The 16448-nt window shown below is 48.7% G+C and overlaps 1 protein-coding gene across 1 annotated transcript in view; it reads left to right on the top strand.

Moving 5' to 3' along the window:
* BMP1 (bone morphogenetic protein 1) overlaps window positions 1–16448 on the top strand; it is a 55172-nt gene that overhangs the window by 33189 nt on the left and 5535 nt on the right. The window contains 12 exon segments of the mRNA XM_036751465.1: window positions 690–792; window positions 1829–1945; window positions 3142–3287; window positions 3558–3753; window positions 5494–5619; window positions 6032–6192; window positions 8196–8376; window positions 13014–13084; window positions 13086–13115; window positions 13117–13141; window positions 14576–14703; window positions 15137–15350. Of these exon segments, the coding sequence (XP_036607360.1) occupies window positions 690–792; window positions 1829–1945; window positions 3142–3287; window positions 3558–3753; window positions 5494–5619; window positions 6032–6192; window positions 8196–8376; window positions 13014–13084; window positions 13086–13115; window positions 13117–13141; window positions 14576–14703; window positions 15137–15350 (1498 nt within the window).

Raw genomic sequence — 16448 nt, 5'->3', positions numbered from 1 at the left:
GGCAGCTAGGTGGTGAAGTGGATAGAGTGCCAGGCTTAGAGTCAGGAGGACCTGAGTTCAAATCTGGCCACAGACACTTACTGCCTGTGTGACCCTGGACAAGTCACTTAACCCTGTTTGCCTCAGTTTCCTCATCTGTCAAATGAACTGGAGAAGGAAATGGCAAACTACTCTAGTATCTCTGCCAAGAAAACCCCAAAGGGGTCATGAAGAGTTGGACACGACTGAAATGATTGAACGTTGAACATGCGGCCTGTAGAGATCCTTATGTATTGTTTTCTATTTGAGTTTGGCACGACTGCTTTGGAATATATCTATTTGGCATGTTGGAAGCTTTAGGGCAGGAGGTCCTTTCTCGAGCCCCACAAGGCTACTCAGCTGGTGGGTGGGACATGTTATGGTGAGGAAGCTGTTTGGCGGAAGGTATAGCAGGGGTGGGGAACCTGTGGTCTCAAGGCCACATGAAGCCTTCTAGGTCCTTGGGTGCAGCATTTTGACTGAGTCCAAGTTTTACAGAACAAATCTCTTTATTAAAGTGATTTGTTCTGTGAAGTTTGGATTCAGTCAAAGGGCTGCACTTGAGGACCTAGAGGGCCACGTGTGGCCTTGAGGCTGAAGGTTCCCCACCTGTGATAGGGGATGGCACCAGAAGCAACGTGGCCTTTCACCTTCCCCTTTTCTCCTGACAGATCCTTCTGAATTTTACTTCCCTGGATTTATACCGCAGCCGGCTGTGCTGGTACGACTACGTAGAGGTTAGAGACGGGTTTTGGAGAAAAGCTCCCCTCCGAGGTAACTGTGTCCTACCCTGCTCTAGGCACCATGGTCAAATGAGATAACCTATTTAAAGCACTTTGAAAACACCAAAGTGCTATATACTGCTGGTTATTATTATTACTTCTACCCTCCTTTCTAAGAACTACCCACTTCTTTCCTTACAACTTCCCTTAAGCATTTCTACACACACAGTTCCAAGCACTATCATCAGTATCTCATCAACATAGACTCAGAGGCATAAGCCTTATATTCTAATCCGGTTCTGCTCTACCACCTTAAGGAAATCACTTAACCTTTGTGGGCATCAGTGCCCTCATGTGCAAAGCGGGGGTAATCATGTCTACCTGGCCTGCCTGTCAGTGTAGTGACAGCTTTGGAGTAGAGATAAGATAAGAAGGAAAAAGCCTGGCAGGTTGTTTGTTGTTGTATCTGTGAACCTTGACGTCATTACCCTAGGTCCAGGGTCTGGTTCACAGCTTTGCAGTTTGTGGAAAGGAAAGAAATTTGGAATGATCGACATGTGTTGTACATGGTCAGTGAGGGAAGGAGCCTGAGAAGAAAGGGTACCAAGTAGAGAAAGGGTCAGGGCTAAGGTAGGGATGGAACCTGGGGTATCTGGCTGCCCTAGGCAAGGCTTGAAAGTTGTATCTCAGTTGGCTCAGTGGATAGCATACTGGCCCTAGAGTCAGGAAGACCTGAGTTCAGATGTGAACTCAGATACTTACTATAGCTATGTGACCTTGGGCAAGTCACTTAACTTCTGTTTGCCTTTAAAAAAAAAAAGAAAGAAATTTGTATCTCCTTTGCGTTGCAATCTACAGGAGATGTTAAACTTTCCCTATGACACATGGGATGTGACATCATAAAATAAATGTATCCAGGTTATGGATGGTGGGATTTTCTGATATTGTAAACATGTTCCCTTACAAAGTCATATTAAGGAGTCCCTCATTGTACCCTCCTCTGTACTGCTGCTTCAGCTGCTCCTGGTTTCTAGATGGATTCATTTGTGCTATTCTCATGCCTCTGCCTACTTTTTCACTGCCTACAGGAAGGTTCTGTGGGAATAAGCTCCCTGAACCCATCGTCTCCACCGATAGCCGCCTCTGGGTGGAGTTCCGAAGCAGCAGCAATTGGGTTGGGAAAGGCTTCTTTGCTGTTTACGAAGGTACTCATGGGGAATGTGCTGTGGAGTCAGTAAGGCCCAGGTGTACAGAGAATGCCCTCTTAAATTGACCTTGATCAATAAGCATTTACCAAGCACTTACTGCATGCTGAGTGCTGGATATATGGGGCAGCCAGTTGGTGCAGTGGATAGAACACTGGGCTTGGAATCAGGAAGACCTGAGTTCAGATCTGGCCTCAGGCACTAGCTGTGTGACCCTGGACAAATCATTTAACCCTGTTTGCCTCAGTTTCCTCATTTGTAAAATGAACTGGAGAAGGAAATGGCAAACCACTCCAGTATCCTTGCCAAGGAAACTCCCCCAAAATGGGGTCACAAAGAGTCAGGCATGACTGAAGTGACTCAACAACAGCTCATTATATGGTGGGGAGTGGGAGTGGGGGGAGGGCAAAATCAAGGTCAAGGAGCTTACACGCTAAAGAGACAACATGCCAAAAATTGTCCATACAAAGTGTAAATGGAAAGTAATCTCAGAGGGAAGGTTCTAGCTTGGGTAAAGGGCTGGGGGAACTGGGAAAAACCTGCAGAAAGTAGGATTTGAGCTGTGTCTGGAAGAAAGTGAAGGAAAACAGGAGACAAGAGTTGAGGGAGGAGAGCGTTCCAGGCATGGGGGAGAGCCCATGCAAAGGCACAGAATTTGGAGGTCGAGTTTAATGTGAGAGGAACGAAAGGAAGGCCAGTGGTGCTGGATCCTAGAGTACCTGGAAGGGAGAAAAGTAGGAGAAGAAGGGAAAGGTAGGAAGGGGCAGGGTTATCTGGTGCTTTATAAGCCAAGTAGAGAATTTGATAATTTGATCCTTATTAACAGGGAGTATTAAGGAGCCATTTTGCCTTAGGGAAAAGGGCAACACAGTAGGAAGAACCCAAGAGAAAGCAGATGGAGAATGGAATTAGACAGAGGTGTAGGAAAAGTTGGAGTGGATGCAAAGCTAAAGGAGATATATGTGGAACAGAAGGAAGAGCATAGGATTATGAAGAAGGGAATCCAGGAGACGTCAGAACTCTACAAATGTCAGGAACTGCGGAATGAGGGAAGCCAAAAAAGGGAGGAGTCCAGTAGAGTAGGGAATTATGATGAATTCTGAGAACCCAGGAAGGTGAGGAAGGTCAAACAACCCCCAGATGGAATAAGGTCCTCTCACTATTATCCTGACTTCCCCCACCCATACTGTTTGCAGCTATCTGTGGGGGTGATGTAAAGAAGGACAATGGCCATATTCAGTCACCCAATTACCCAGATGACTACCGGCCCAGCAAAGTCTGTATTTGGCGGATCCAGGTGTCTGAGGGCTTCCACGTGGGGCTTACTTTCCAGTCTTTTGAGGTATGGTGCTGGGTCTCTGAACATAGGACCATCCTGATTGGAGGAAATGATGGCCCTCTAAACCTATGTATCACTGGCTCCTCTCTCTCTCTTCAGGCAATCAATGCCCAACTACTCTTCCTCCAGTTCTTTTGATCAACCCCCTTCTTGCCGTCTTCATAGTTTCAAGTTTACCTCTTCTACCTCTCCAGGGGCCTAACAGGGGTAGGATCTTATGGCAACTGGAAACTCCTCCTCCAACCTGGCTTCTGCCCTTCATCTCCCCTCCAGATTGAACGCCATGACAGCTGTGCCTATGACTACTTGGAGGTACGGGATGGACACAGTGAGACCAGCACCCTCATTGGACGATACTGTGGCTATGAGAAGCCAGATGACATCAAAAGTACATCCAGCCGTCTCTGGCTTAAGTTTGTCTCTGATGGATCCATCAACAAAGCCGGCTTCGCTGTCAACTTTTTCAAAGGTGCCTCCCTCCTTTCTTCTACCCAGACCCTGCAGTGCCCGTTCCTAGAGTGCCTACTACTTTCCTGAGTTGTTGTAAGCAGCAAATGAGATAACATTAAGCTGCTGCAGAAATCTGAGTTATAATTACTCCTTCCTCACTGAACTCTCTCATTGTCCATCAGTCTCTGCAATACCCGTGTATTTATCTCTTTCATATGGTCTTTTGTTCATTCATTCATTCAACAAATATTTATTGAATATTAACTATATTAACTATGCACCCAGCACTGTGATAGGCATTGGGGCTGAGGGTGGGGAGAGGAATCTCTCCAATAATCTATTAGATCTCTCTTAGGCACTTAACCAGTTTTAACATTTCACCAGCTCTCGGTGTTTGACATGTCATCCCCCTCCCAGACTATAAGCTCCTTGAAGGCAGAAACTGTGTTGCTTTTCATCATTGTATTTCCAGAACCTGATTGACACAGGGCCTTGCACACAGTAGGTCCTAAATACATCTTTGCTAAATCAAATTGACACTGAGAAATGAAGGACACAATTCATACCCTCAAGAAATTCACTCTCTGGTTGGGGAGACAAGACATATTGCACACAGTGAAAGGTTAACCAATAATACAAATCTCAAATTGTTTAAGACATAATAAAAATAGTTAACATTTCTACAAGGTGTCCCAAAGGCATTATGTAATCATAAATAGCTTACTTAAGCTTTAATAGCTTAAAACCAGATGAAGTGAGTAGCTATTAAAGCTTAAACTTCACTAAGACTTTTGGGACACCCTGTATATAGGACTTTAATGTTTTCCAAGGACTTTACACATGTTTATTACACATGACAGTCTCATGAGGTTGGTACTGAAATATGCTTATCCCCACTATACAGTTGAGGTGCTCAGAGAGGGTTGGTGACTTGTCTGTGGACACATAGCAAATGACTGGGTGGGATTTCAGCTCAGGGATCCCCTGACTCCAAACCCAGCACCCTTCCATTCTACCACACCTCCTCTCAGGGCAGGATATGCTCAGTGCCAACTGACTAGTATACTCAGTGTTCTAGTTCAGAGGAAGAAGTCATTATGGTTACAGTGGTTAGGGAAAGCTTCCTGAATGGTTCAGTGCCCCTAAATTAGACACACACACACACACACACACACACACACACACACACACACACACACACTGTAATATATACACAAGGCATATACAATGTACACATTCATGCATGCATACAAACACATGTATATGCACTTACGTGTACACATATAATTTATCTGTTTCACTCTCTGGTACTCACTGCCCTCATCTCTGTGCCTTTAAGTAACAGGAGTTCATGAGCTTGGATGGGAAAAAATTCCATCTTTTTTTGCATCCACCTTTGGTTTTCTTTGTAATGTTATATACTTGATTTTATGCATTTAGAAAAATCATTGTGAGGAGTCCATGGCACACAAAGGGTAAGGACCTTTGGCCTTAAGGGATTCCTTTATTTTCCCATGGGGGCGCTGCAGAGCCCTAGCTCTCCATTTCTGTCCCTCCCCCATTAGATGTAATTCTTGGCCATGAGTGACAAGCCAGTGGGGACTGTCTCCCCTTCCAAGCACAGAGAAGTGAGGGAATGACGATCTTGGATTTGGAAGGGTCCAGAAGAGGCCTGGGTCAGAAAGCTTCTCCACAGCCTCACAGGTGGGGGCTTCATTCCCAAGCTTTAACCCTTGGCTTTCCTTTCTCTCCCAACCAGAAGTGGATGAGTGCTCCCGACCCAACCGAGGAGGCTGTGAGCAGCGTTGTCTCAACACTCTGGGCAGTTACAAATGCAGCTGTGACCCGGGCTATGAGCTGGCTCCAGACAAACGCCGCTGCGAAGGTGAGCAGCACCTCCTCCGCCAATCTCTATTCCCTCTGATGCCCATAAATTAACTTGTTATCGGGGGTCATTCCTGATACCCCTTGGATAAGTAAGTTCTTTTCTTGAAGACATGGGAGCTTTGGTCTATCCCTCTATGTAGGAGCTCCTGAAGTTTCTGGAGGCTTCTGCCGTGCCCCTGACCCCACCATCACTACCTCCACCACTACCCTATCCTCATCCAGTCCTGCCTGTCTGCACTTGTGGAGCCATCAGGCATTTCTCTTTACCTTTACCTGTTGGGCAGCCAGCTTCTCAGTCATGCCCAGGCCAGGGCTTCCCTCTCTCATGCTCTTTCCCCACTCCCAGACCAGGAGCCCTTGGCATATGATATCCTCTCTAAGCCTACCTTCCCATATTCCCGACCCCACAGCTGCCTGCGGTGGTTTCCTTACCAAGCTCAATGGCTCCATCACCAGCCCAGGCTGGCCCAAGGAGTACCCACCCAACAAGAACTGTATCTGGCAGCTTGTGGCACCTACGCAGTACAGAATCTCCCTACAGTTTGACTTCTTCGAGACCGAGGGAAATGATGTAAGTACCAGCTCCAGTGCTTAGCCCAGGGGAGGTAAAGAAGTCATAGGGGCAGCTAGGTGGCGAGGTGAGTAGAACACCGGCCCTGGAGTCAGGAAGACCTGAGTTCAAATCCGGCCTCAGACACTTGACACATGTCCTAGCTGTGTGACCTTGGGCAAATCACTTAACCCCAATTGCCCTGCCAAAAAAAAAAAAAAAAGAAGTCATGGGCCATTCTTCTATTCTCATATACTTCTTATATCCCATCTTCCCTCCCCACCCCCACTCTTCTCCCCTTCACCTCCCACTTGGGTCTGGAGGGGATGAGGGAAAGAGGTCTTATTTATCTATGTAGCTTAAGAGAGGGAATATTGCCTAGTGGATAGGAAGCCAGGAGGTCCTGGGTTCAAATCTCGCCACCTCTGACACTGGCTGTGTGACCCTTAGCAAGTCACAACCTCTCTGTGCTCTAGTTGACTCTCTAAGAATATCATAAGTTGTAGAAATGATGTCAGCCCACTCACCTGGGAGTTCTCACCTGGGAGCTCCCTATACTGGTGAAACCATGAGTGCATTCTCTACCCTCCTATCTTTCCTAGGCTCAGACACAGCACTCTATGCTTAATAAATGTTTGTGGCTGATAAATCAGAACTCTAGGCATCAGCTCCCAAAGACAAGGTCATAGAACCTCGGGGATCCCCCTTATAGTCAGTGAGTTAGTCCTTCTGTCTCACTTTTTAAAATATCAGTAACAAACCTGGATATTTTATTTTAATGAGGGTCTGAGCAGGGTTATGCTGGAGCCAACTTGGACCAGCTAGCAAGAACTGATTGTTAAATTTTCATTGTCAGCATTTACACCTTGGAAACCAGAACACTACACATTAGAGCTTACTTACCGTTTTTGCTATCTAGACTTTTAAAAATGATGGAGAAAATAATAATAGTCCAGATCAAACTTAAAAGTGTCTACCAAGTACATGTCCTTCCCCCCTTCAGAGAGCCAGTTGTTAAACATATACCAGCACACCACTGCATCTGCAAAGTTTGCATCCGAACACTTCTGATAATGTAGCTCAGTATCTCAAGTGAGATTTTTTTTTTAATTTTGCTGATTTATATTCAGTTCTGGTCGACTGACTCATGAGTCTTCTGCCAATAGTACCAGTCAGCCCAGAAGTGGGTCTCTTACTCCTGTCTTACAGGATTGACATTCATTGCAGTGCTCTTTGTGTTATCTGGCTTTACCCCATCCCCAGGGCACAGCCAAGGTGGGTTACGTCCCCTCTGCCTAGGGCTTTTGGAAAACTCTTCTAACTACCCCCTTTTGTCATCGACAGATTTCATATATAGTGTACAGGCATAAGGCAGCTAGGTGGCAAAGTGGGCAGGTCAAATCAAACAATTCCTAGCTATGCGACACTGGGCAAGTCACTTAAACCTCCTCCTTGTCAGTTTCTTCATCTGTAAAATGGGGATGTAAAGTGGTAGCATAAATAAATATTGGAGATGGGATTTGAACTCAGATCCTTTGACCTCCAGAGCCAGGGCAAAGAGCCTTAGCTGTGAAATCCAATGATTCTGTCTGGAAAGACTAGAATTAGCACTCATGAAATGCCTTTTAAATAAGACAGTAATTTTAGTCCTTGTTTGGGGTCCAGAGACCTTTTAGCACTCTAGGGCAGGGGCTTTTCACTTTTTTTGTGTCAGAGACCCCTGTGGCAGTTTGAGATAGCCTATGGACCCATTTCTCAAAATCATATTTTTAAATATTTGAAAAAAATGCTAAATTTCAATTAAAGGTTAGTGAAAATAAAAGATGCAGTTGTCTTTCCCATCTGAGTTTATGGAGCACCTGACATCAGCCCCTGGACCCCTTGGGGGCGGGGTGTGGTCTGTGGACCTCAAGTTAAGAACCTGTCCTTGTGGTTCAGAGCATGAATAGTTCAATGAGAGCTGGATAAGTTAGGGAAGGCTGGCTTCCCTGGAAGTGCAACCTGAGCTGTACCCATCGGGGCAGGTATGCAAGTATGACTTTGTGGAGGTGAGGAGTGGGCTGACAGCAGATTCCAAACTTCACGGCAAGTTCTGCGGTGCCGAAAAACCCGAGGTGATAACCTCCCAGTACAACAACATGCGCGTGGAGTTCAAGTCGGACAACACCGTCTCCAAGAAGGGCTTCAAGGCCCACTTCTTCTCAGGTAACACTGGCATCCCCTGCCCCGGGATCCAACGTGGATCTTCCATCATGCCTAGAGGGTGCAGCTCTTCTTCCTCTTCTCCCCTGGGCTCCCCTGGGTCCCCACCTTGGGCGGAGATGACAGTTTGTCTCTGAGCTCTCATGGTCAAGGGCCCAGTGGGTTTGGCTTTCCTGCCCCCCTCCTCCAGGGGCAGAGTCAGTCCTCTCACCCCCATGTTCCTTTTAGAGCTATTGTTCTCTAGAGGCTTTGGGCAACAGGTCAACACCTTGGCTGGTGGTCAGGCCACTTGCCAAACTCCATGCAGGCGGAGCTGGTTCATTACAGGGACTTAAGAAAGACTAGAAAGGCAGTGTGGTGGAGTAGCCAGAGGATTGGTCTTAAGAGTCAGGAAGACTGGGTATATACAGCCCTACCTCTGCCACATATGGGCTGTGAGACACTTAACCTCTCACTGTCCCAGACAACCCTTTAAGGCTGTAAGTTAAGGAGGAGCTGGAGATTTACAGTATTGGAGAGTTTCTCTACTAGAGTTCCCTGCCCTGATGAAATCACAGGCCCTGAATGGGGGGGAGGGGGAAGAAATAATTAGGCATCTCCACCCTAACATAAAACATTCCCAGTCCCCATTCTGCCCACAATTGAGGGAGAGCCAGATTAAGACACGTCACAATAGCAAGTATTTATTAAATGCTTCTGACATACAAGGCACTATCCTTGTTCCTTTTATGTCCTTCTGTTTCAGGCTGGTCTGTAGGGTCTGTCCCCTTGCTGGGAGATACAGATGCTTGCCCCCCACCTCACCCCCCAGCTTTTCAGTTAATCAATAAGTGTTTGTTGAGTCACTACTGTGTGCTCCATCCTGGGCTGCCTGCCTTTTGGAGCTGGTATAGGAGAAGTGTAAGACAGGATTCTGGGCCCAGAGAGCTGGCAGACTCACAAGGAGACAAGACAGACACATAGGAAATAGAAAACAGTAGAAAATGCCACATGATGATCTGGGGCTAAATTGTATGGAATATCCTAAAGGTGCTCAAGGGTAGGGAGGCTCATGTGGCTTAGCGCCACTGGACTGGGGCCCACAAGCAGTTTTCATCTTTCCTCTACATCTGTCCTTTGCCACCTCCCACTCCCTGCCTAAATAAGAGGACTCAGAAATCCAAGCTGGTAACCACCCAGTGCAGTGCCTTATGGGAAAGGGGAGAGGCAAGGGCAGGTGTCCAGAGGGATATTGTCTGCTCCTCATGCCCCATCCCCCTCCTACACCAGCCATATTCCCTTTGTCCATCCCCACCCCAATCCTGTGCCTTCCTACCTCCTTGCCCTAAGCCCCAGTGCGCTGCATTCTCCAACAGCACCGGTTGACTTCTCCCTGTTCATGGAGTTTCCCCTCCCTTGCCTGCCCCACCTGGCCACCATGCACCTGCTTCTTCCACCCTGCCCGCTTGGCATTGCCAGCTCCACCGCTCTGCTTGAAGTACTCTCCATTTCCCATCCCCCACCCTTTCCTATTGCTTGCCGAGATGCCCGTTAATGCAACATGGACCAGACTATTTTCCTATCCAAAACACATGTCCCTGTGCTGGTGCGTGATGCCTAATGGAAGTGGCCAGAAGTGACATTGTACCCACTCAAGGGATGACGTGGCCCTAGGGAAAAACCATTACCTGCTTACTCTTGTCTCTCTCTGCATTTCTATTACTGTGGTCTTACAAAATGGGGAAAAGGGTGTTCTTAAAACCCAAATCCACCAGGCCTGCATGCCAGGGTTGGCCAGCCCATGGATGGCTTCCTTCAGCTCAGTGATGTCCCACCCTGCCTGTGGGTACAAGAGACCTGCTGAAGAGCCTTGGCTGGAAGGCTCTTCTTTTGGTGCTGGGGGCATGGGGTGTCTGGCTTTGGAACCCCAGGACTGGGGTTCTTTGAACCATTCGGACACTCACGAGGAGACCCTAGGCTGAGAAGCAGAAGACCCTGGAAGAATTTCAGTTCAGTCTCAGCCAAGCAAGATGCCAAGGGGCTTGCAGGCACTGCAGGGTGAGTGGTGTCTCCTCCTTCAGGCACATGTCCATCCTCCCTTTGCCCTTGACACTCCCATCATTTCCCTTCCCTGGCTCAGAGGTGAGGCTCCCTCTCCCCCACACCCCAGGACAGAGTCCCAACACATGATAAATCTCATAGGTCCCCAGGACCTAGCTTTTCTGACTGCCCTTCAAACCAGTTTGAGAATAGAGAAGGACAAGAGTCCCCTAAAAGTATGTCTTCCTTCCTCTTCTTTGAGCCTGGAAGCCTTCACCTTGTTCCAGGACCCAGGAAATTAGCCCAGAGCTTTCTGTAAATTTCTTCTTATGACAAAGCCTCAGTGATTCCCCTCTCCTGATACCATGTTTGTCTTCTGAAGTTCCTTCTGTAAGGCATCAGGTACTCTGCCCAGGAGTTCTCCCATTATTACTTAGCCTGAGCAAGAGTCCCCAGGAGATGGAAGCTGAGCCCACAGTCAGAGCTGAATAGTCGTATAAAAGCTACCCCTTTATGGTGGCAGTGGTGGAGGGTTCTCTATCCTATTAACTTTGGTGGGCATCCCCTTTGCACTCTCTTGTCCCTGAGCACCAGTGCCTTTTGGAGAACAGAGCTGCTTCCTGATAACTTCCCCTCCTGTCTGCTCCAGTCATCAGGCACCCCTCTAACTTTAAGAGAGGATTGGTACCCCAGGGTCTCCAAATTCATGGCCTGAAAGCCTGCTGACCCTTTCCAGCCAAGAGATTGCAAGTGGATCCTCACTTGGCAACCTAGTTACTAAGAGGCAGTTTGACATTCCTTGGTTCTTCCCCTTGTTTTTTGTCTTGGGGTGTGTGTGTGTGTGTGTGTGTGTGTGTGTGTGTGTGTGTGTGTGTGTTGGGGGGAGAGACAGAGAGAGAGACAGAGAGAGAGAAGGAAGAGGAGGAGGAGAGGTAGATTGAGAGAAGAAAGGAGACAGAGAGAGGAGGAGGAGGAGAGGGAGATTGAGGAGAGAGAGAAGAAAGGAACAGAGAGGGAGGAGGAGGAGAGGGAGAGTGAGAGAAAAGAGAGAGAGAGAGATAGAGAAGGGAGGAGGAAGAGGAGGAGAGGGAAATTGAGAGAGAGAAAGAAAGAAAGGGAGGAGGAGGAGAAGGAGATTGCAAAGAGAAAAAAGAGAGAAAGAGAGAAAGAGAGAGAGAGAGAGAGAGAGGAGAGAGAGAGAGAGAGAGAGAGAGAGAGAACACGTATATATGTGCCTGCTTCTCTCAGGATGTGTTGTGTTTCTATCTGTGCTCCTTTCTGAATGTGAATCTGTATCTATTTGCGTCTCTCCATGAATATGTGTCAGTCATAGTGCGTCAGTGAGGTTGTGGGTGTGTGAGTATCTGTACATCCTGGTGAGCATGTATCTGTATGTCCAGGATGCTCTATAGACCCAGCAAGTGGATTATAAGAACAAACTAGGTTCTCACAGAAGAGCTGTCTCTCCTTCCTTCCTTCTTTCCTTCCTTCCTTCCTTCCTTCCCTTCTTCCCAGAATCAGTTTCTCCACCTTGCCTGCCTCCTGCTCTAGACTCCCTGGATCTCTGGTGCAGCAGGCCCTCCCAATGGCTTCACCTCAGGGCTGGGCGGGTAGTGGCACACATCGCCCTGCCTTCCCTGTCGGGAGCTTCCGTCCTATGCCATGGTTGCTGCCCTCTTGCTTCCCTCCTGTGACCGGCTGCTCCTGGATATGGCTGTCCTGCATGCCCCTGACACTTCCCATCCCCTCCTTGTGACCCCTCCTTGCCCCTGTTTAATGTGCTTCTGAGATCCTGGATGTGGTTTTCACCTGCTCTTCTTTCCTGACCCCCTACCTCTCCCTCCCTCCCCTCTTGTCCCCTTTCTTCTTCTCTCCTTCATTTCAGAAAAAAGGCCATCAATGCAGCCACCCCGGGGACGCCCCCAGCCGCTCAAAACCGAATGCAGAAAAGAAACCGGACCCCTCAGTGAGGCCAGTGTGGCCCTCCCAGCCGGTTGTTACTCAGGAACTCCACCTCGGACGAAAGGGGGGCCACGAGTCCCCACCGACCCACACCTCAAACTCCATTGTTCCTCCATTCGGCCTGCGTCTCCTTGTCCCCCTGCCCTGGCCGGACAGAACTGGTGCTCTCCTCTTCTCCCCCTTCCCCCCAGGGTGCTTCCCCACCCACCCCATTCCCATTTTGATGGTGTGTCTGTGACATTTCCTGTTGTGAAGTAAAGAGGGACCCCCGCGTCCTGCTCCTTCTCTTGCAGTCTGCTTGCCATGTGTCTTTTTTTCCACTTGTCCGTCTGTCCAGTAAGCAGGTAATGGTAGGGGGGTCCCACGTCGGCCATTTGCATCTCCCTACTCCCCACCCCCTCTCTGCTCCCTATGCCTTCTCTGGCCCACGTGGTGGACTATTTCCCGGGCTGCACAGCTAGGCCTCCCACCATCTGGTTACTGCTTCATGCTCTGACCTCTGGGTTCCATAGCCTCGGCTCGCCCTTGGGGGGAGGAAAGCCTGGCCTCTCCTCCCCGTTAGGAGGCTAGCCCTCTGCTCCCCTGCCCCGGCCCTGCCATGCCTGCCCCCCAGCCCACAGAGAGGGCTTTGTGTTGTGTTTGCTCTCTCTCCCACACAGACAAGGATGAGTGTTCCAAAGACAATGGCGGCTGCCAGCAGGACTGCGTCAACACCTTCGGCAGCTACGTAGTGCCAGTGCCGCAGCGGCTTCGTCCTCCACGGACAACAAGCACGACTGCAAGGAAGGTGAGGTCCAAAGGGCGAGATGCCAAGGCAACGCCTGGCCCGGTATCCGAGGGATGGGCAAGGGAGAGAAGGCTAGGTTTTGCTCTGGTCAGGGCCACTAGGGGCGCCATCGTGAACAGAGCACGGGCTGGAGTCTGGACTACCTACCTGAGTTCAAATCCAGCTGCAGGTACTCACTAGCCGTGTGATCCTGGGCAAGTCCTTTAATCTCTGTCTGCCTTGGTTTTCCCATCTGCAAAATGGAGAGCATAGCAGGACCTTACTCCCAAGGTTGTTGTGAGGATCAACATGAGATAATACTTGTAAAGCATTTAGCACAGGTAGGCACTTAATGCTTGCTCCTGTCCCCCTTCCCTATTGTGCTGACAAATAGGAAACCTCCTTTATTGGACTTGGCTCATTCTGTTTTATAGCTGGAACCTTCCATTCCCAAAGTTTCCCTTTGACTTATCTGTATTACATGGGAAGAAAAGATTTGCGAAGCCAGTAATAGCATCAGCAAACTGCTTGTGAAGACCAGCCATTTTCTCATGCAACTTTGGAAATACCCATTTACCTGCCATCAATGGATAGTTACCTGCAAATCAATTAATCATCAGCAAGGATTTATTAAAATATAGTCCCTGCCCTTGAGATCCCCAAATCTGTCTGGGTATATGATAACATGTGGAACGTAAGTAAATTAACACACCAACCAGCATAAACTACCATGTATGAGCTAACATGTACAAACATAGGCGAAACAACCATAAATAATAGTCTCTAATTCCTCTGAGTCCCGAGGCCTCATCCATGGCAATGGCGGTGATCCTTGCCATGATGTCCCCCAGACTGTCATTTGTCATTGGAGAAGACAACAGTAATGACGGCCAGCGTTTACATAGCATTTGAGGCTCTACAAAACATTTTACACATATTGCCTCATCTAATCCTCACGACAACCCGATGAGGCACGGTGCTGTATGATCCCCATTTTATTTGTGAAAGATCAAGTCCCAGAGAGATTAAGTGACTTGCCCAGGGTCACAGATAATAAGTAAATGAGGCAGGATTTTGAACTCCCATCCCCTGCCCGTTTTTTTTCTTCCTGGCCTAGTAGGGCTTTTTGTTTCCTGGGGAGACCTGTCCAGCTGGGCATGGGCACTTATCATCCTTTTGTAGGTCTGAATTTGCCACACACACCCTTCAGAATTTACTTAGGTCCTCTTATTTGCTAAACCTGTAGTTCAGGTAACCACCACCCACGTGGTCACATGCCTGGCTAATGGCAAGTGGACCAACCAGCTAGAATTATCCCCTGGGTAGATGAATGACAGGGAATATAGCCCACAAAACCCCATTTTCAAACAGAAATAAAGGAATTCTTTTCCAGGGGGTTGCACAGGGAGAATGGAGTTTCTGTCCATGCTGATCCCTTCCCCCACTTCCCCACAGCTGGTTGTGACCACAAGGTAACATCCACCAGTGGCACCATCACCAGCCCCAACTGGCCTGATAAATACCCGAGCAAAAAAGAGTGTACCTGGTCTATCTCTAGCACTGCTGGGCACCGTGTCAAACTGGTAAGATGCCACACGTGTACATGTGTTCTCCCTCCTCTGACCTCCTTTGGCCAAGATCCCCCATTGCTCCACCTTCTGGAATAAGTCACAGGGTGGGCTGGCACCTGGGCTATTGAGTCAAGTGAGCATAGCCATAGAGAGTGACACTGTCCAGCCCTAGGTGTATGGTTGAACCTGACCCAGACATAGGGCATGAGCACCCCCACCCCTGAAAAGGTTAACTTTCTGTCTCCTCTCCCCCCCCATTCCTGCAGCTTTCACTGTCTCTGCCATTCTTTCTTGCCTCCCCCTCTAGCCCACCCTCCCACTAGGTCAGTCTGTTGGCATCTCATGCAGGGTGGCCTCTTTTTGGAGGCTGGAAGGGGACTGCCCTATGCTCTTCCTGCCCCTACCCCTCTAGCTTATGTCCTCTTTCTCATTTCCCCCTCTCCAGACCTTCTCAGAGTTGGACATTGAGTCGCAGCCAGAATGTACCTATGACCACCTGGAGGTGTACGATGGGCGTGATGCCAAAGCCCCCGTCCTAGGCCGCTTCTGCGGGAGCAAGAAACCCGAACCCGTCCTGGCCACTGGAAATCGCATGTTCCTGCGCTTCTACTCCGACAACTCCGTCCAGAGAAAGGGTTTCCAGGCTTCTCATTCCACAGGTGGGACCTGGGACCTGGTTTGGAAAGGGTGGGTCTTGGGCTTAGCACCTTCATTCATTCATCCATTTGTTCTTTCATTTAACCACTGTCTATAGGGCACTGTACTTGATATTATGAAAGATGCAAAAAGTATAAGACACAGGCTCTGAATTTTATGGCTCACAATCTAATTAGAGTGCCATGATGTATATCTACACATAAGAAAACTAAAGTACCAATGCCAAACTAGTGCTAGATTCAGTAAGTTTCTCTAGGGTTTCTGACAGGGAAGGGATCACTGGGTTGGAATGATCCTGGGAGGAAGTCAAATGCGGCTGGTCAGGGCCTTGAAGGATCAGAAGATTTGGGGAGAAAGCCCAGCAGGCCCTTTGCCATAAAAAGGTGAGGGATTCCCATGCTAGCCTCGCTGGGGGCAATTCTGTCTAGGTGGAAAGATTAGACATCTAATAATACCTTTGGTAGAAACAGTAAGCTCCATGAGAATTCTGAGGGGAGGTCAATGATCTTTGTGGGCTAGGATCAGATAAGACTTCCTGAAGGATAGTAGGCCTGCTGGAGGTAAAGGTACTGACCTGGAGCTCTCCCAGCAGAGGGGCCAGAAGGCATTGCTGCCACTCAGTCTGGTGGGAACAGGGTGAGCACAATGTCTGCTGAGTAGGTCTACTATATTTGCTGGTTGTTCAGGGCTGGCCTTTTGCAGAGGCCTAAAATGGCTGCTTAATGTTTGTTGACTGAATCGCACACACCCAGCCTTCCCTCTCTTCCCTTTGCAGTTTTGGCCCCTCTCCTTCATCTCCCTTCTTGTGGCTTTGTCATGTCCCTGCTTTCACCCCTTTACCACCTCTGCATTACCAGTGTCTGGGTTCCTGGGTGTGCACAAGGGGAAACCTGCAACAAGCAGTAAAGAGTGTGTGTGTGTGTGTGTGTGTGTGTGTGTGTGTGTGTGTGTGTGAGAGAGAGAGAGAGAGAGAGAGAGAGAGAGAGAGTAGGAGGGAAAAGGAGAAAGAGGGGAGGAGGAGGAGGGAGGGAGAAAGAGAGAGAAAGAGAAGAGGGTGGGAGGGAGGGAGCAAGAGGAAGGAGAGAACAAAGAAAGAGGAG

The sequence above is a fragment of the Trichosurus vulpecula genome, chromosome 3, assembly GCF_011100635.1.
Source record: "Trichosurus vulpecula isolate mTriVul1 chromosome 3, mTriVul1.pri, whole genome shotgun sequence".
NCBI lineage: Eukaryota > Metazoa > Chordata > Mammalia > Diprotodontia > Phalangeridae > Trichosurus > Trichosurus vulpecula.
The sequence above is the reverse complement of the archived record's forward strand: the minus strand, read 5'-3'. Positions and strand labels throughout refer to the sequence as shown.